General features: G+C 50.9%; 1 protein-coding gene across 1 annotated transcript in view; it reads left to right on the plus strand.

Annotated features, from left to right (window-relative positions):
- Positions 1-11,476, plus strand: part of XPNPEP2 (X-prolyl aminopeptidase 2) — a 29,273-nt gene extending 17,797 nt beyond the window's left edge. The window contains exons 14-21 of the mRNA XM_004379606.1: positions 1,109-1,180; positions 3,856-3,916; positions 5,997-6,066; positions 6,715-6,819; positions 7,253-7,312; positions 7,780-7,856; positions 10,527-10,616; positions 11,192-11,476. Coding sequence (XP_004379663.1) covers positions 1,109-1,180; positions 3,856-3,916; positions 5,997-6,066; positions 6,715-6,819; positions 7,253-7,312; positions 7,780-7,856; positions 10,527-10,616; positions 11,192-11,386 — 730 coding nt within the window. The 3' untranslated portion in view covers positions 11,387-11,476. The remainder of the gene's footprint in view (positions 1-1,108; positions 1,181-3,855; positions 3,917-5,996; positions 6,067-6,714; positions 6,820-7,252; positions 7,313-7,779; positions 7,857-10,526; positions 10,617-11,191) is intronic.
- Positions 11,477-20,487: the final 9,011 nt, after the last annotated feature.

Consider the following 20,487-nt stretch of genomic DNA (forward strand, 5'->3'; position numbering starts at 1 on the left):
CAGGAGAAAGAATTTTCTAGGGCTCAGTAGAGGAGCTCCAGGTGGGAGGGTCAGGGAAGGGAATGCTCTAGGACCATGTCCAGTTTGAGGCCTTTAGCACTGTGGGGGCTCAATCTGGGGTTGGAAGTCTCTTTGGAATTAAAAGTTCTGAGAGATCTTTTCCCCCAAGAGCCTGGGACTCTGTGAGCACTGAAGGCTGAAGGATTTGGAAGGAAGGCAGGGATGTACTTGAATGTTTTTCCTCAGCGTCCTATTAGTTATTTATGTTAGCTAATTATTAAAGCTCATGAGCAACTGTAGAGAAAGGCCTGTTCACTTAGCCTAAACCAACCATGCAGGCTAGCCAGAAGTTTGGCCTCATAGAAAACTAACACCTGCAGGCCTGATGAAATTTGTGGGGCCAAGCTGACCAGATGCCTCAGCCTGGCATGGGCACAGCAAGGAGAGGTCAGATGCTCCTTGAAGGAATGGCCCAGCATGTCCCAGCATTCTCCCCAAGCCTTCTACTGCTCTGCTGCAGCCCCTTCTCCTCAGTAGAGAGTGGCAGGGTAGGTACTCCTCCACCCCACCAACTCTTGCTCCTCGGCCCCACCCTCAAGGGACCCTCCCTTCCTGTGGCCTGGCTTCACAGGGCCTTTCTGCTGTCAGAGGCAGCTAGCAGGAAATTCTAGAAAGAGTACCCCCTGAGCCTCTGGGACCTATGTCCAGGCCCCAATCCATCATTGTTCTACTGCAGGGTCTTGTGAATGTCCCTTTGGCTCTGTAGGCCTGTCCCTAGCTATGTAATAGGAGATGGCCAGGCTGAGTGCTGTCTAAGGGATCACCCTAGCTCTGGGCTCATTCCTTCCTCGCCTCTCCGGGGACCAGGGCCTTGCTCTGTGAAGTGCTGAGAGCCCGCTAGGAGGATAAATACGCATGAGCTGAGGACATTGGCAGCAGAAGTGGAGCACCCTCCCAGAGCCCTCTGGGAGCGACTGACTTCCCCAAAGGAGTTAGCCTGGAAGCCCAACCCTAGGGGTGGGGGGCTCCTCTACTCTCACTCAGGACCCCCTCCCAACCCAGGGCAGGGTCGGGCTGCTCCTTTCTCAGCCTTCTCTCCCCTCTCCAGCCCGACCAAGGAGGTGCACCGCAAGCTGTCCTCAGATGAGATGTACCTGCTGGATTCTGGGGGACAATACAGGTAGGTACTCCCCACCCCCTCCCTGGCCTGGCTGTCTCAGCTCAGACACCCTGGGTGCCAAGCCCACCTGGCTGGGCCAAGAAAGGCCAAGAGCCCACTCAGTCTTTCCCATCCTGAGCCACAGGTTGCTTACCTGAGAAAGGTGAGGCCTGGATTGAATGAGCTCTGAGCAGGCTTCCCATTTCCACACTGGTGGATCCCTGCATCAGAGTCCCTGGGTGACGCAAATGGTTAAGCGCTCGGGCGCTAACCAAAAGGTTGGTAGTTTGAGTCCACCCAGAGGTGCCTTGGAAGAAAGGCCTGGTGATATGCTTTTGAAAACTCAGCCATTGCAAACCCTATGGAGCATAGTTCTAATCTAACACACATGGGGTTGGAATCAACAGCAACTGATTTGAGTCCCTGCATAGCCAGAAACACACAGAGACGAGAAGAGTAGGGCTGCCTATGCTATACGTTCGTGAGAATTAAGAAGACTCTCTTTCCTCAAGGAAAATGGTTTTCTAAGTTTGCATATTATTACGCAGTCTGAACAACCACACACAGGGGCCTACCTGGCTGCACAGGCACCCATCTTCTCACCCACTCATGCATGCCCTAGACACAGCCCGTGCACCACCAGCACCATGCACACTCCTCCACCCTCTCCCCCCACCCCGCAAGTGAGGCGACCATGTCAGGTGCGGGGAGCAGGATCAGGCCTGTAAGAGCAGCAGGCCAGTGAGAGAAGCAACTTCAGGGGCGACCAGGGCACAGCTGGGACAGGGCACACCCATTAGCATGGGTGTGTGTCTGTGAGTAGCTATGTGTGCGCACTCCTCTGAGCGTGTGCACACTCGTGCACACCCATGGGTGGGGTTATGGAGAAGGGTGCTCTCCCCTGCATCAGGACTCCACAATCTGTGTGTCCACCTAGGTACTCTCCTTGGTATGAGTATATAACCATGAAGTGAACAACACCCCTTTAGATATGTTGCCAGGGCCGGATTGCCCAATCGGCAAGGTACGCACGGGCCTAATTGTGCCTTCCCACCAATCTGCAATGCACAATTTCACCTGTCCCCCACCACCTCAACGATGTGGTGAAACCATGTGAAATTGCTCACCCCAGATTAGCAGGTAGATACGATTAAACCCGTGCGTACCTTGCTCAATGCAAGCCGGTGCATACCGTGCTTACTGGTTAATCCGCCCCTGGGTGTTGCCCTTGTACCATGCACAACCTGAATACTTGTACATGACCACCCTGCAGAGCAAGCTAACCCTGTTCCTTACAACTATGTGATCAATCATTCACACAGGAGCTGAGCTGACCTGAAAGATTCTCCCTTATCGTCTAAGAAGCAAGTGGACCATGGGAAGCTTGGGGTGGGAGAAAAGAAGGGGGTTGCTTAACTGATGGAGGAGCAAGCAGTAGTTTTGGACAGTTTCCCAGCCTCTACCCTGTGGAAGGAGTCCCTGAGTCGTGCAAACGGTCAGCGTGCTCGCCTACTAACCAAAAGGTTGGGAGTTTGAGTCCACCCAGAGACGCCTCAGAAGAAAGGCCTGGTGATCTACTTCCAAAAAATCTGCCATTGAAAACCCAATGGAGCACAGTTCTACTCTGACACACATGAGGTTGCCGTGAGTCAGAGTCGACTCCACAGCCACCATAAACCCTGTGGAAATGGTGAATGTACTAAATGGCAAAGGCTCTGTGCTTGGCGCAGCCCAGGAGCCAGCATGGCGGCGCTCCATTTAGCAACCTTCACTCTGCGCCGCTTAGGTGCTATGTGACACAGAAGGCCAATACACAAAGGGGAAGTGAATTTGTGGGGGTGTTGCTGGATCTAGGGCGTGCTCAGAGCAGGGTGAGGCCGGGGAAATAGTCACCTCGCTTCCTCTTCTCTTCTTCTGAAGAAGGCCGCCATGCCCTGTGACCTGCTCCCAGGGAGGAGCTGCAGGCCCTGGGGCCGTTTCTCCCCTCCCCACCCCACCCCCACTCCCCACCCCCACCCCACCCCCTGGTGGCCACAGGGGTCCTCCTCGGGAAGAGCTGCAGCCACAGTGGTTGGGAGTCAGACCTTTTGGCTCTGAGTCACTGTGACTCTGAGCAAATCAATTGCTGGGTCAGATCTATGTTCACAGTGGAGCAAACTGTGTGGAGAGGCAGGCCTGGCTTCACTAAGGCTCAGAGAGGGAACTGGCCTCCTGACCTCAATTGCCTCATCTGTGAAATGGGAATAATGAGGCCTGCTCTGCTACCCTTTCCAGGAGGGCTGCAAAAGTGTCTACAAATAGTAAATAACTATCTGAATGAGTGGGAGTGTTAGGATCATGTAACCTCAGTTTCCCCATCTGCAAAAAGGGGACAGTCCCTCCTGCCTTCTAGGGAGCCTATGAGAAGCCTTGCTTTTAGAAGCAGCTTCACCCAAGGACACCTGGGTTTACAAAACAGCTAAAAGAGGGGCATGGGAGTAGGGTATGTATGGAGGGGATCGGGATTGTGAGACAGCATGGTGGTTTTTAACTTGATAGCGGGTGAGATTTTGATGATGGTGCCTAGCTTTTTCCTTCTGCCTCCCACTCAATCCCGTCCGGCCTTGCTGCTCAAACCCCAGTGGAAAGCACGTGGCCGGGATCCCTACCCCCAAGTGCTCATCAGAGCTGGACATGGTGGCTTTCCTTCTCTACAGGGACGGAACCACGGATATCACCAGAACAGTCCACTGGGGCACCCCCTCTGCTTTCCAAAAGGTAGGCATTGGACCCACGACTTCCCCTCCCCACCCTCACCCAAGTAGTGCCCAGGCAATCACGCCGCCCCAAACCCTTTCATTTCACAGTGGCTACAACTGGGGCCCCAAACCAAAACCAAATCTGTTGCTGTCGAGTTGATTCTGACTCATAGAGGCCCCATAGGGTTTCCAAGGAGCGCCTGGTGCATTCGAACTGCCGACCTTTTGGTTAACAGCTGTAGCTCTTAACCACTACGCCACGAGGGTTTCCAACTGGGGCCCAGAGACGGGTAAATCATTTGCCCAAGGTCTTGTTGTTGTTGGTAGTCGCCTTTGAGTCAAATCTGACTCCTGGCGACCCCATGTGTGCAGAGTAGAACTGCTCCACAGGGTTTTCAAGGCTGTGACCTTTTGGAAGCAGATTGCCAGGCCTTACTTCTGAGGTGCCTCTGAGTGGGTTTGAATCTTTCTGTTAGTAGCCCAGCGCTTGACCATGTGTACCAGCCAGGGTCTCCTGCCCAGTGTCCTAGTGCCAGAAATCCAGCACTCCCTGCGCTTTCCTCGAGACATTTCGGGTCACCAACAGTGCCTCAGTCCAGCTTGTCCTCCTCCCATTTCGATAAATCCATGAACGCATCTTTGTTTAGTGCTGTCTGTGTGCCTAGTCCTCTGCTAGGTGCTGATGGGGCAAAAAGAGGAGACAACAGCTGAACGGGAAGGAGGAAGAAGGACATTCCAGGTGGAGAAAACACAGGAGCAGAGGCTTAGGGGTGGAAAGGGGCTGTAGGTTTGCAGGAAACAGTGAGGGCTGGTCAGCCCGGGGCAGAGGCTGGGACATTATGTGGATGCAATAGGGAGCTTCTGGGGGTGGGGCAGGTCCCTGGGTGACTCAAATGGTTTGTGCTCAACTACTAACCAGAAGGTTGGCAGTTTGAACTCACCCAGTAGTGCCGGCGGAAGAAAGGCCTGGCGATCTGCTTCCATAAAGATCACAGCCAAGAAAACACTATGGAGCAGTTCTAGTCTATAACACATGGGGTTGCCATGAGTTGGAATCCACTCCATGGCAGTGAGTGTGTTTTGTTTTGTTTTTTTATGGTGGGGAGCGGTTGCGGAGCAGGGGCTGCATTTCTGCATCCAGCAGGCAGAGATTGACTGTGCGTCAGACATTGTTCTGGAAACAAAGAAAAAACAATGCTGTCCAGACCTCAAGGAGGTCACAGCTCAGTAGGTTGAGCCCACTGCCCTAGGCTGTCCTGCTGAGATGAGAAGCCTGTGCTCTGTCCCCTTCACCACATTGCCACAGGGAGTGACCAGGAGAAGAACCCGCTGTCAGCCTCCCTCCCTGTTTCCACAGACAACAGACAGAGGAGGGCTGGCCTGCCAAGTTATCAGGCGTTAAATCACACAAAGCCCTGGTGGCACGGTGGTTAAGAGCTATGGCTGCTCACCAAAAGGTCGGCAGTTCAAATCCACCAGCCGCTACTTGGAAACCCTATGGGGCAGTTCTTCTCTGTCCTATAGGGTCGCTATGAGTCGGAACTGACTCGGCGGCACCTAACAACAACGCACCAAACAAAAACCCTTAAGAAAATATAAAGGGTGATCATAGTAGTAAGAGTGCTAACCTTTCTTTGAGCACCTGCTCTGTTTGAAGCACCTTACGTCCGCTGCTCTCCCGAATCCTACCAACAACTGTATGAGCTAGGGACTGCTATCATCATATTTCGAATGAGGAAACTGAGGCATAGAGAGCTTAGAGTCACTTGCCCTAAGTCTCAGAGTTGATGAGTGGCCAAGTCAGGACTCCAGCCCACAGAATCTGACTCCCAAGCCCCTACTGTCACCACCCTCTACATGTATCTCCTCAGCGTATTATAATAACCCCTGTGGACCATCCAGAGTGCCACATGGACCAAGCCCCAGCTTTGGGAGGGTCCTCCTCAGCTGCCTTTGGCCATATTCCAGAACCTGGGTGACCACATGTGAGCATGCACCCCCCCACACACACACACAGTCTGGGCCCACACATAGGCATGTGCACAGGTCACGTTGTTCCTCCTCTTGTCCTCCATGTTACCTTTTTCTCTCCCCACCAGGAAGCATATACCCGAGTGCTGATAGGAAACATCGATCTGTCCAGACTCATCTTTCCTGCTTCTACCTCAGGTGGGTTTTGGAGAGCAGGCTGGGCCGAGAGCCTCAGGCCATGATGTCACTGGACCTGGACCACCTCCCTGGGAGGCGAGTGGGGCAGGGATTATATGATCATCACACCCATTATGTAGATGAGACAATCAGCTCAGAAGGAAAAAGTGACCTGCTCAAGATCACACAGAGGGTTAGCAGGAGAGCCAGGCCTTGAACTCAGGTCTCCTGCCTCCTAATCTATCATGGTAGCTCAGAGGTGGGGGAATCGGTGTGTGCTGCTGCAGTCATAGGAGGATGCCTGGAGGAAGTAGGTGCTGAAGTGCTGAGTCCTGATGGATGGGGAGAAAATATAGTAGAGTCAGCAGTCCAGGTGATGAGTACAAGGTACAAGGTGCCAAAAATAGTGAGGGGCCGGTCTGGCCAGGGAGCACAGGTAGTGGAGCCAGTCTAGGTGCCATTAGCCCCTCTCCACCCAAAGCAAATGTCATTGTGTCATTGCAAGCTTACCTGCCTCCCATGGGTCCCTTTCCCCAGGCACTACCCTGGGGGTGGGAGTGGTCCTGAGGCCAAAGGGCAGGTAAGGGCAGTGCTGGCAGCACAACCCTCTGGGTGCAAGGCGGATAGCCGGGGACCCAGCAAACTGACTAGGTGCCATCTCTCTTCCAGGGCGAGTGATGGAGGCCTTTGCCCGCAAAGCCTTGTGGGACGTTGGTCTCAATTATGGCCACGGAACAGGCCATGGCATTGGCAACTTCCTGTGTGTGCACGAGTGTAGGTGTCTCCTCATCACCCCCTGGGGTCCCCCCTGTGTGATACCCTTCTGTGAAGGAGGTAGAGCATTTCACAGGTCTCGGAAATGACCAAGATCCACAGAGGTGCAGTGACCCACACAAGGTGATGCTCCACAGGGTGAGTGAGGAATGCTGGCAGTTAGCTACTCCTGGTGCCTGCTTGGCATCCAGGAGGGCACCAGAGAGAGGTGTGTCAGGCCAAGGCCTAGTGGCTAACTGACATAAACCCCAGAGAAATAAGAGCCAGAGGCAATCTCGTCTGTACCAGCCCCAGGCAGACGATGATGTGATGGAGAAGTACTGCTAGTGATGTCCAGGGAGCCCCAGTTTCCTGCTCTTCCCCCTGGGGCCTGCTGACTTCCAAGCTGGCAAGTACGGGAGAGCTGACACTGTGCCTCAATCTCCCTTTCTAGGGCCCGTGGGATTCCAGTCCAACAACATTGCCATGACCAAGGGCATGTTCACTTCCATCGGTATGGTTCTGGGGCTCCTGCACCCCCTCCCACCACTCCTCCCAGCCCCAAATGGCTCCTCCCACCCTAACCCCAAGCCCCTTCAGCCTATACCCTCTTTTTGCCTTTGGGAGTTGGTTCCTGCCTATACATCCAGACTCCGAAGCTTCCAGTCAAATGCTGGGGTAATAGGAAGATGGCACACAGGGAGATGGGAGTGTTTCTAGGACCCCAGTTGGGTTCTTAGGTCTTCCCCACTGGGCTACAGAGGACGGAGGGTGAATCAGGGGTGTGCCTGTGGGAGATCTGAGACCCAACAGGATGCTTCTACTGAGCCAATGAGCATCTACCAAGTGGTGGGTCTGCCCGAGTCAACAGCCAGGGGGAGCCAGGCACCCGGGCCCTCCAGCCACTCATCAGTTGGTACAGGAAGCCTGGGGTTGGGCCCTCCCCCTGCTTAAAGCCACCAGCAACTCTATGTCTCCCAGAACCTGGTTACTATCATGATGGAGAATTTGGGATCCGTCTTGAAGATATAGTCCTCGTGGTAGAAGCAAAGACCAAGGTAAAGTGCTGCTGAGATGGGCTGGCGATGTGAACAGCATGGCAGTGACTTTGGGGCTGCATGGGGGCAGGTGTGGGGAAGGTCAAAGGAGAAGGTCATTTCCTGTGTAGGCATGAATTTATTGGGAGTCTTCCTTAGCTCTGTAGGAATTCCCTAAATCAGAGTTTCTCAAACCTGTTTGCACATTAGAATCATCTGGAGAGCTTTTTTTTTTTTTTACGTGCCAATACTTGGGCCCCGCTCCAGATCAAGTGAATCAGTATCCCTGCCCTAGATTTTTGGTTCTCAATGCACATAATAATCACCAGGGGAGCTTGTTAGAAATAAAGATTCAGTATAATAGCAACCAACAAGATGAAATACCTAGATATAAACTTAAGAGGACTTACGTGGAGAAAATCTCTACTGAAGGACATAAAAAAGATTTAAGTAAATGGTGCTCTTTGGAAAGAAGCTTCAATATGATGAAGATGTCATTTCTCCCTAAATTAATCTATAAATTCAAGGCAACCTCAATTTCAGCGCTAACTGAATATGTTAGCAACGTCACAAAATGATACTAAAGTTTGTTTGTAAAAATAAACATGCCAAGATAGCTAGGTAGCTAGGAAAATTCTGAAAAAGAAGAGTAAAAAGGGGAAACTAGCCCTATCAGATATTAGTATACGCTATAAAGCTACTATAACTAAAACAGTATGACACTGGAGATGACATAGAGATAACAATGGAACAGAGCAGTTAGTCCAGAAATAGACTCTCTAGTTTCCATAAACTAAATAGAAATGTAGTTTATAATAAAACCGACATTTTCAAACAGTAGAGAAGACAGAGATTGTTCAATAAATGGGTGGGAAGAGACAATTGGTTAATCATGGAGGAGGATGGTTTAACAGAGTAACCTCACTTTTACACCAAAATAAACTCCCAGATGGATCAAAGATTTAAAGGTGAACAATGAAACCATAAAAGATCTAGAAGAAAACCTATATGAATTTATTTATAATCCCAGGGTGGAAAAAGGTCTTTCTATGCCAGACTCAGAGGCCATGAAGGGAAAGATTGAGAACTCTGACTAAATTAAATAGGAAACTTCTGTGTGGAAAAAATACCAGAAGCCTTCTGTGTGGGAAAAAATACCATCAAAAGCTGCCTGCCAAATGTAGTACCTATGACAGAGAAGGGGTTAACTTCCTTACTTTACCATGAGCTTTTGCAAATCAATAAGACAAAAATAGGCAAAACAGAAAAATGGGCACAGAACGTGAAGAGGTAATTCACTGAAAAATCAATATAAATGGTCCATAAACATGAAAAGATCTTAACTTCATTCTTGAATAAAGAGATACAAATCAAAACAACAAGAGAATACCATGTCTCACCTATCGGGTGATACCCAGTGCTGGTGAGCGTGTGGGGAAACAGGCGCTCTCATACAGTTTTGGGGGAAGTATAAATTGGTACAACCTTTCTGGAGGGCAGTTTGACAATATCTGTCAAAATACTTATTAAAAATGCCTGCATCTTTTGTCTCCGTAATCCCTCTGCCAGCTATGTACCTAATGGATAGCGTTTCAAAAGTTCACCAAGATGTTTGTTGTACAATGATGTTGGGTGTATCATTGATGGTAATAGTAAAAAATCTGAAACCGCCTAAATATCCATGACTGGTTAAATAAATGGTGGTACACCCACATACTCTGGAATCTTATGCAGCACTTGAAAACAGTGGGGGGGATCTACTTGTGCAATATGGAGCATTCCTCCTAAGTTTACTATTTAAGCAGGGGTGGGGGGAAGGCACAGAAAAATGTGTATGGTATGATCTATTTTGTGCAAATTTTTAAAATATATAGATAATATATGCTATGTATGCCTAAAATGTTTTTCAGGAAGGAAACCCAGGCAGGGAGGAGACTTTCCATTTTCATTGTGTATCTTCCTGTACTATTTGAATTTTCTAAGCACATACATGCAAAGGTTCTCTGGGAGATGGGAATTATGGGCTATTTATCTTCTTTAAGCATAGGTAGGTAGGTAGGTAGACAGACAGACAGACAGATAGATAGATAGATAGATAGTTTAAAAAAAGTTGCTGTTGGGTCACTTCTGACTTAAGGCAACCCCATGTGTGTCAGAGTAGAACTGCACTCCATAGGATTTTCAATGGATGAGCTTTCAGAAGTAGATCACCAGCCATTTCTTCCGAGGCACTTCTGGGTAGACATGAACCTCCAACATTTTGGTTGGCAGCTGAGCAAGCTAACTGTTTGCACAACTTAGGGACTCCAGATAGATAGATACAAAAACTTGTTTTAAAATTGTTTAAATGTAGTTCCCAGACCTTGCCCTAGAGATTCTGATTACAGTAGGTCTGGGGAGTGGATCCCAACAATCGGCACACTTAATATGCTCCCTAGTTGCTGATGATGCACATGCTTTGAGAAGTACAGACCTAAGTCTAAATTTCAGGAGTCAGGAGGGAGGCACCAAAGGTGGGGGTGGGGGTGCTAAGTGGTAGACCAGGGGGTTGGCCAAGGGGACTCTGGAAGGCTTGGGCCCACCCTGAGTCTCCAAGGTTGACAAGGAACAGTTCCCTCCCTCCCTCCCTTCAGCCTAGCTCCTCCTTCTCCCTCACTTTCCTGTTTTCCCACCTTCCCTGTGGGTTCTCAGTACCCAGGAACCTACCTGACCTTTGAAGTGGTGTCCTTGGTGCCCTATGACCGGAACCTCATCGATGTCAGCCTGTTGTCCCCCGTGCACGTGAGTGCCCCATCCTAGGCCTTTCCCACCTCTGCTCCCCATCTACCCCAAGAGCCTCCATCCCTTCCCTTCTCCCAGGAGGGCCCACACTTGTGGCATCTGTAGGCATATATACGGCATTCCTCCCAGCTCACCAGAGACCCCAGAGCTTCTAGAACTCTCCAGCCAGACCGGCTTGCCTAACCCCAGGTAGTGGACTCCTGAGGAGTCTGAGCCTGGGTCTCTGGGCTCTGCCACTACAAGACCTAGAACTGTAGGTGAACCCTGTCTCTCTCTGGGCCTCAGTCCCCTCCTCTGTAAAATGGGGGTACTAATCCCTGCCCTACTTACTTCATTCCTGGGCCTGAAATCCACCCCACCTCCCAAGAAAGTCACTATGACATTAAACAGCCATGGTGGGGAACTGCTTCTGGAAAGCCCCAGAAAATGCCTCTGGCTGATGGTGGCTGGGGACCTATGGGTACCTGGGCCAAGGTAGGCGGCTGGAATACTCCAGCAGGGGATTGGATGGCACCCAGACCTCAGCTCTTGGCAGCTTGGCCTGGGACAGCCCTCACCCCTCCTACTCTTTGAAGCTCCAGTACCTGAACCAGTACTACAAGACCATCCGTGAGAAGGTGGGCCCGGAGCTGCAGAGACGCCAGCTGCTGGAGGAGTTCGCGTGGCTGCAGCAGCACACAGAACCCCTGGCTGCCAGGGCCCCGCACGCTGCCTCCCTGGCTGCTGTGTTGGCTGCCTCCACTCTTGCCATCCTCAGCTGGAGTGTCTAGAAGCTCCAGACTCCCATGCTGACCCTCCACCTAGATGTGGGGCTCACTTGCTCGGCTCCCATCACCCTGCACCATACACACCACCCAAAACTCCCACCACCACCACCACCACCACCGCCGCCGCCGCCGCCGCCGCCATCAGCCCATGGCCTGGAAGCTATTGCCCTGGCCTCCTTCTCTGGGACCAAGCCCAGGAGGTCAGGGCTTTTGGCCCCAGGAAAGCGCTCTCCGGGCCTGTACACCTCACCTTCAGCTCCCAACCGCAGACCTCAGGATAGGAGGGCCAGCTAGTCCTTTCCCTCCCATGAGCCCAATCGGCCCAACCTGGCAGAGCCTGCTACTGCTGCCCCCCTCCAAAACACCAAGACCAGTGGGGCAGTGCCCCTACCCCCAGTGGCTCATGGCCCTGGGAGAGCCCTACCCCATCTCCACCTGCTGGAGTAGCCAGAGCTGCTCCCAACCAAATTGGCCCCAACTTTCGGTCTTTCCATGCCTTTGAAGCAGCCTCTGGCCACCACCCACCGCCCACCTGTCCCCAGCCCGACAATGGCTTCCTGGCTATAGCCACAGGGCCAAAGGCACCAGGGCTCCCTCGGGGCTGTCTGCTGTGCCTGCAGAGAGAGGAAGGAAGCATGGCTGAGGCCTTTCATAGCAGACTGGCACCACAGAGTCCGGGAAACCAGAGTAGCAGGGTGCGGCGGGGGAGGGGGGGATGGAGCCAGAGGGCAGCCAGGAAAGGTGCCTGCACACCAGCCCGTCAGCGTGTGAGACCATCTCTCCTGAACCCAACGTAGGCTCTGTGCTGAGTGACAGGAGAGCTGTGGGGATTTGGCTGTGAGATACGGCCCTATCAGAAACTGGGGAACAGCTGGAACAGCCCCGCCCAGTCACTATCCTGTACTTCCCTGGCCTGGGTGACGAAAGCGGTTTATGCGCAGCTGTTAACCTAAAGGTTGGCGGGTCAAACCCACTTAGCAGCACCACGGAAAAAAAGGCCTGGGGATCTGCTTCTGTAAAGATTACAACCAAGAAAACCCTATGGAGCAGTTCTACTTTGTAACACATGGGATCACCATGAGTCGGAATCGACTCAACAGCAACGGGTTTTGTTTTTAACTTTCCAGAGCACAGCCACAGTGACACCACCATTAAATCCTCCCCGCAGCTTGTCTGGTTTTCCCATTTTACAGACAGGAAAACTGAGCTCCAGATAGAGGGTGGGACTTGCCCAAGGACATACAACATTTCCTTGGGAGATGGTGGAGCCACAATGGACCCATCAGTTGCTCTTTTGCACCAGGCAGAATCCCTTCTCCTTCTTCCCACCCCCTCCCCATTTGCTGAGCCCTCTCTTAGGGTGAGAAGAGTTGTCTCCAGGGGGGGCAGCCGTTAGCCACCTGGGCTCACATCCTGCTAGATACTTAAAACAGCCTGGCAACCACACCTGCCTCTGGGTTTTGCATTGTGTCTGCTAAGTCGCTGGAGACTGCTGTTACCTGTGGTTTTTGTGGTGGGGCAGTGGGGGCGGGGGCGGGGATGTGAGGTTCCCAGAAGCTCAGTTGGGGAGCATATGGGCTTGAGAATGTGCGTGTGAGCATGCGTGTGTGTATGTCTGTGAGCAGTGGTGCACGCGCACGGACACTTGCCCAGCCAAGCACCTGTGCCAAAGGTGTGGTGGCTGTGGAGTGGAGGGAGGGGACAGACGGGAGCCCCACGCTGGGGGACTTGTCGAGTGTGGTCCAGAAAAGTTGGAGCCAGCACCTTTGCTCAAGTAAGCACAGCTAGAGTCAGGGATGAGGTGTCTGGGAGGGAGAGAACCAAGTCTCTGGGGGCAGGGTACTCGAAGAGGCGTCAGGCAGAGGCGTCCACCCCCAGGACCGCCAGGCCTAGTTTGCTGGATGTGAGAGTGACTTTCGCCAGTTACCCCCACTGATGTTTGCATGGAAGGGCCCTATTCTTGACCCCTTCCCTGAGAGCCAGTAGCCCCCAACGATGGGCCTGTTCGCTGAGTTGTTTGCTCTCTCATCTGCTCACCTCCAAAGACATCTAGTAATAATAAAATTAAAGTCATCATCATCATCATCATTGCTACCATTTACTGAGTGTTTGGTATGGACCGGGAGCCCTGGTGGCGCGGTAGTTAAGAGCTTGTCTGTTAAGAAAAAGGTCAGCAGTTCGAATCCACCAGTCGCTCCTTGGAAACCCTATGGGGCAGTTCTACTCTGTCCTATGGGGTGGTTCTACTCTGTCCTGTGGGGTGGCTATGAGTTGCAATAGACGGCAATGGGTTGGGTTTGGTATTGGTTAGTATGGACCATGCACTGTGCTAAAAGCTTTACATGCATTTTCTCATTTGATCCCCACAACAACCTATGAAAAGTTACTTTTAGCATTCCCATTTTACAGGTGACGGAACTGAGGGAGTGAGGCTCAGAGAGATGAACCAACTCGTTCAGGGTCACTCATCAGGTGCATGAAAGAAGCAAGATTCAGACCACTTAGACGACCCCAGAACCCGTTCTCTTAGAGGGTCAAGTGATATGGCTCTCACTGCTTTAAGGATAGAAGCGCTGATGGCGCAACAGTTAAGGGCTCGGCTGTTAACCAAAAGGTCACCCCATGGCTCTGTGGGAGAAGGACCTGGTTATCTGCTTCCATAAAGATTCCAAAAAAACCCATTGCCGCCAAGTCAATTCCAACTCATAGCAACCCTATAGGACAGAGTAGAACTGTCCCATAGGGTTTCTAAGGCTGTAGTGGTTAAGAGTGCAGCCGCCAACCAAAAGATCAGCAGTTCGAATCCACCAGCCACTCTTCGGAAACCCTATGGGGCAGTTCTACTCTGTCCTATAGAGTCGCTATGAGTCGGAATTGACTAGATGGCAACTGGTTTGGTGTTTTTGGTTTTAATCTTTACAGAAGCAGACTGCCACATCTTTCTTCCACAGAGCAGCTGGTGGGTTCAAACCACCGACCTTTCAGTTAACAACTGAGTGCTAACCACTATACAACCAGGGCTCCTTCTGTAAAGATTATAGTCTAGAAAACCCTATGGGACAATCCTATTCTGTCACATGGGGTCACTATGAGTTGAAAGTAGAGTCAACGGAACCTAACAACAATTTCACAGATGAGGAAACTGAGGCTTGACCAGGATCACACAGCTGGTAAGAAGCAAAGAGCCAACTTGTATTCCCTGCACCACACTGTCTCCCCAGGGCCTACCAGCCCACACCTTCGCCTTGGCACCCTGGCACTTGTTCCTGGGGTTCTGGTAGGCCATGGCAGCAAGAGGGCTCTGGGTACCTGACCAGACCTTTCAGCCCAGGGCAGCTCACATGCCAGCCTTTTGTCCCTTCAACGCAAGAACCCGAGCTCTGCCTGATCTCTCGTCCCCATAATTTAACTACCCCGTCCAGTCCTCCATCTTAGGATTGAGACCCTCCCCAGGCATGGCTGCAGAAGGGGCCACAGCCACCCTACTTCCTCCCTTCCTTGGGACCTGGATGGCTGGACTCTGGACCATGCAGGGAGAGGGGGCACACACAGCAAGACACCCACACACTGTTAGGAAGTGAATATAAATAAATGCCCCCTTGGGCTCTTGTCCTTTGTTTTTATGCTGGTGGATGGTGTTTATCAAACCTCTCCTCACCTACTGATTGCTGCTGTGGAAAGAACCCTATGGAAGAGCCACTTTTCCTAGGAATTGAGATTCTGCGGTTCTAATCCCAGCTGTGCCAGCTGTGTGGCCTTGGGCAGTCATTTGACCTCTCTGGTCTTCAATTACCCTTTTTGTAAAATCTCTGTACCTCCTTCCTATTGAGATTGTGGTGAGAAGCTCACAAGACCCGGATGTGACAGCCCTCTGTAAGCCAGGAAGTCACACAGACAAGAGATGATAATGCTCTTATTTGCTCAGCGCTAGTCCAATTCTTGCCTCACATTTGGAGGTAGGTAAGGAAGGAATTTGGGACCCAAATTTTATGTATAAATAGCCCAAACTAGAAAGGCTTTTTGTTGTCGTTAGCTGCCATTGAGTCAGCCCAACTCATGGCAACCCCAAGCACAATGGAATAAAATGCTGCCTGGTCCTGTGCCATCCCCATGATGGATTGTGGATCAGACGGGTGTGATCCACAGGGTTTTCACTGGCTGATGTTTGGAAGTAGATCACCAGGCCTTTCTTCCTAGTCCCAGGAAGTTCCCCTGAAACCTGTTTAGCAGCATAGCAACATGCAAACCTCCACTGACAGACGGGTGGTGGCTGTGCTTGAGTTTCTCTAGAAACTACTGAATCACCAATGCCTCAAAAAGGCTTTTCAGGGAATATCTAACATATGTTTTTCCAGCTATGCTCCCTGGAGACTGAGGTTCCTCAGAAATGCCACAAGGATTGCCAAAGAAAGCAGAGAGAGCTCCAACAAAAAGCAACCCTTCTGGGCTTCCCATAACATTTTATTTGAAGTAGTTGCAAGGCTGGCTTTATGGGCGTGTGACCTGTCCAAGCACACAGAGCCCCTTGCTCAGAAGGGCCCATGCTTGGTTTAATGCCCTGCTATCGTCATCTTGAAATTCTTATATTTTGAACAAGGGGCCCTGCATTTTCATTCTGGTGCATAAGCCCCACCAATATGTGACTTGTCCTTGATGGGAACTCCATGACTCAACAAATGAACAAGCAAACGCAAAGCTGCTTCAATTCCTTCATTGTGCAGATAAGGAAACTTCAACAGCAGCCCAGAAAGAGGAAGGGACTTACCAAAGGTCACACAGCCTGCTGGGGACAGAGCTAGGATTAAATCCCCAGCATCCTGACTGTGGAGTCCCTGGGTGGTGCAAACAGTTAACTCACTCAGCTGCTAACTAAAAGTTTGGAGGTTCGAGTCCACCTAGAGGTGCCACAGAAGAAAGGCCTGGCAATCGACGTCCCAAAAATCAGTCATTGAAAACCTTATGGAGCACAGTTCTACTCTGACACACATAGGGTCACCATGAGTCAGAATCGACTTGATGGCAACTGGTTATCCCGTCACTCCATTACTGCCTCTAGTAAGCAAACTGAGGTCCAAGAAGACCTGTTTGAGGTCCCGCAGCAGTGACAACTGTAATGATGATGGTCCTTAGCCACATTTCTTTTTTTTTTTAATATGATAAAATCACTCATGTTCATCTTTTTTTCTTTTTTGTGTGCTTGAAGTGAATGTTTACAATTCAAGTTAGTTTCTGATACAAAAATTTACACATACATTATTATGTGACCCTAATTTCTCTCCCCTTACTGTGACAGCACACTCCTCCTTTCCACCCCTGATTCCCCATGTCCATTTAATCAGCTCCTAACCCTCTCTCCCTTCCTATCGCACCTCCGGACAGAAGCTGCCCGTTTAATCTCTTGTATGTACTTGAGCTAAGAGGCACACTCCTCACGAGTATCACTTTGTGTCCCACGGTCCAGTCCAATCCCTGTCTGAAGAGTTGGCCTCGGAAATTGTTTTAGTTCTGGGCTGACAGAGAATCCAGGGGCCATGCTTTCCAGGGTTCCTCCAGTCTCAGACCATTAAGTCTGGTCTTCTTCCTAGAATTTGAGTTCTGCACCCCATCTTTCTGCTAGTCCATCCGGGACTCTCTGTTGTGTTCCCTGTCAGGGCGGTCATTGGTGGTAGCCGGGCACCGTCTAGTTCTTCTGGTCTCAGGCTGATGAAGTCTCTGGTTTATGTGGTCCTTTCTGTCTCTTGGCTTAGCCACATTTCTTGACACTTTAAATCCTTTTTGGAATAGAAAGGGGCATGGGTAAAATGATAAATACATACATATATACACACATAAATAGCCTGAAGAGTTCACTTTACGAATGATAACGAAGTCAGTCCCCTCTCATCTGCCAGCCAGTGGCTCAAGCTCTTCACTGGTTAGGCCCTTGGAAGGGGCTGGGCCAGCTACTCTTCACCCCGCTAAACCACGTCAGCAGTGAATTTTACCAACTCACTGGGCACTTCCTCAAACCAGTAGTTGGGCACTCTTGCTGCCAAAAAAATAATAAAAATATGAAAGATGCAGTAGCAACTGTTTCTTCCCTGTCTATCCCTGCCCCCAATGGCTCATCACAGCTGGGAGTGGGAGGCACCCCCACCCGGCCAGCTCCTGCCCTGAGGCCGGCCCGGCTCTTCACTTCCCTGTTTCTTTGTGAAACAGGAACTGAGCAAGCAGCTCAAGTGGGGTAGGATGGGTGGTTGAGAAAGCCCCGGTGGTCCATGGCAAGGCCCCGGGTGAAGCGGAAAAGCTAGTTTCTCCCCTAGTGGGTCCTGCCCAGCTCTAGGCCCTGTTGCTTGTCACACCTTCTGCATTGTAGACTAGCTTGGGCTGAGGTACCCTGCCCTCAACATGGAATATGGGCCACAGGGTCACGTAGCAGAGAGTCAGATGGGCCCAGACGAGACACAGAAGCAGGTGCCAATGGGCTGCTGAGGGGGAAGGTGGCAGCTCCAAATAATCCTCAAGGGCTTCTTGGCTTTGGCAATGGGAGTAATGCCCAGTGGATCCTGGGGAGGAACTGATGTGGTATCAAGTACTTTCCATGAGCTGGGCACTGGGCTGAGAGTGCTCTCTCTATCCGTCATCTGGATTGGCTCCACCTCCACAAGCAAGGCCCACATGGTCACTGTTTTTGTCTTGGCTTCTAACCAGAAGGTTAGTGGTTCAAACCTGCCAGCTGCTCCATGGGAGAAAGACATATCAGTCTGCTTCCATAAAGATTACAGCCTTGGAAGCCCTACGGGGGCAGTTCTACTCTGTCCTTCAGGGTCGCTATGAGTCAGAATCAACTCAACAGCAATGGGTTGGGGTTTTTTTTTTTTTTTTTGATTTAGGGCTCCTTGCACGTGACATCACTTGCCCAACCGAGATCATGCAGCCAGTAGGTGATCTTGCAACAGTTTGAATCCAGGTACCTGACTCCACATCTGGGAGGTGTTCTCCTGCTCCTCCTCTTCCCTAGGGCCGTAGACAATCGTCCCCTTGGGGTCAGGGGTCCACCGCTCAGCAACCTTTGTCCTTGTAACCTTGGGACAGAGTCACAGGCCGAGTAGCCCAGCTCCTCTTGGTCTCCCAGAGCAAGGCGCTCCAGTGAGTCGTCAGCATGTTTTCATCCTTTTCTGATGTTAACGGCCACAGCTGCTTGCAGGTGTTTTTTTGTTTTGTTTTGTTTTGTTTTGTTTTTAACCAAGACCTTCCCACTAGTTCAGAGACTCAGAGATGACTGTCTTTCCCTCCATCAGGCCCTGCTATCAGTGACTCCCATTAAACATCATTTCCAAAGCTGCAAGTTCCCTGTGTGCATTGTACATGTACACGGAGAAGAGATGTCAAGATCCTCTTGCCCCAAGTCTCCTGGCTCTCTTCTGCCCTCCTTCCCCACCTGCAAGCTTCCTCTTCCGGCCCTCCCTGCCTCAGACTGTTGTTGTTGGTAGGCGTCATTGAGTCGATTCTGACTCATAGCGACCCCATGTGACAGAGTAGAACTACCCCATAGGGTTTTCTTGGCTGTAATCTTTACGGGAGCAGATCACCAGGTCTTCCTCTCACGGACCTGCCGTGTGAGTGTGAACCGCCAACCTTTCAGTTAGCAGCCGAGCACTTAACCGTTGTGCCACCAGGGCTCCTTTCTGCCTCAGATTACCACCATGAACTTTGCTAATGGGTCAGGCTACCAAGGTGGGCCTCACTTTGGAAATACCCAGGTATTGCCAAGGAACTACTTGGTCTCTTCTTGGATATTTCTAGAGACAGGAAAATCATTACTTACCAGGGCAACTAGTACCATCCAAATATCCAAAATTACTTCCTTGGAATGAACCCAAACCTTCCATGTATCTGTTTCCCCATCATTTCCAGACGCACAGAACACATCTCCCTTCACTACACGACAGTCATTTGAAGTCAACTTGCTTTCCCATCCCAACCCTCCAGGCTCAATTTTACAGGTGTTTAGAACCCTGGTGGAGCAGTGATTAAGAGTGACGGCTGCTAACCAAAAGATCAGCAGGCAGTTCGAATCCACCAGGCGCTCCTTGGAAACTCTGTGGGCAGTTCTACTCTGTCCTGCAGGGTCACTATGAGTCAGAATCGACTCAACGGCAACAGGTTTAGATGTTTGCTTTGTTTCGTTTTAGTGCTCCACAAAGGAGCCTTGGCGGCACGACAGTTAAGCTCTTGGCTGCTAACAGCTCCGTGGGGCAGAAAGACCTGGCAATCTGCTCCCGTAAAGATTACAGCCTAGACAGCACTATGGGGCGGTTCTACTCTGTCACAGAGGGTCACTGTGAGTCAAAATCAACTCCACAGCACCCAACAACAGTACTCCACAAGTGGACCAGGGTTTCCCTTTGGAGTGCCCCTACTGAATCAGCCCTAGCTATTGCAGTTGCTGGGCATATGATGTGACTTCCAGATGCCCTCCCCGTCCTACTCACTCTCCTCTGGGCCTGCTTCAACGTGGCACCTCTAGTGCAGCCCCTGAACCAGCACAGGGTGCCAAGAGAGGGCTGTGAGCACAGGGTACCACAATTCTCTCACCTCCTCATTCGGGAACTCTGGGCCTGCATCAGGGGCACTTTAGCTTAGTGGTTAATGGCATGGGCCCTGGACCAAGACTAGACCTGCGTTTAAAACCCAGCTCCTACCACTTACTAGCTGTGTGGTCTTGGGCAATTTGCTTAACCACTCTGTGCCTTAGTTTCCTCCCTTATAAGGTTGTTTGTAAAGCCCACCAGCTGTGTAGGGAAGAGAATAAGAAATATTTGGGACACTTTATCCAAATACATAGGAATCCTTCACTATCCAAACTCTTACTATTGCAAATCAAGAAAATATCCATTTGGAAAATGACGGATGCTTTTTATATATGTCTAGATCTAGGAAGAAATGCCTGGCAATCTACTTTCAAAAATTAGCTAGTGAAAACTCTATGGGTCACAACAGAGTTTTGTCCAATATAGTGCTGTAAGATGAGCCCTTTAGGTTGGAAGGCACTCAAAATAACAGTGGCTGCAACAACGGACTAAGGCATACCAACAATCATGAAGATGGCCCAGGACGGGGCA

Source organism: Trichechus manatus, unplaced genomic scaffold, assembly GCF_000243295.1.
Source record: "Trichechus manatus latirostris isolate Lorelei unplaced genomic scaffold, TriManLat1.0 scaffold00066, whole genome shotgun sequence".
In the NCBI taxonomy this organism is placed as follows: Eukaryota; Metazoa; Chordata; class Mammalia; order Sirenia; family Trichechidae; genus Trichechus; species Trichechus manatus.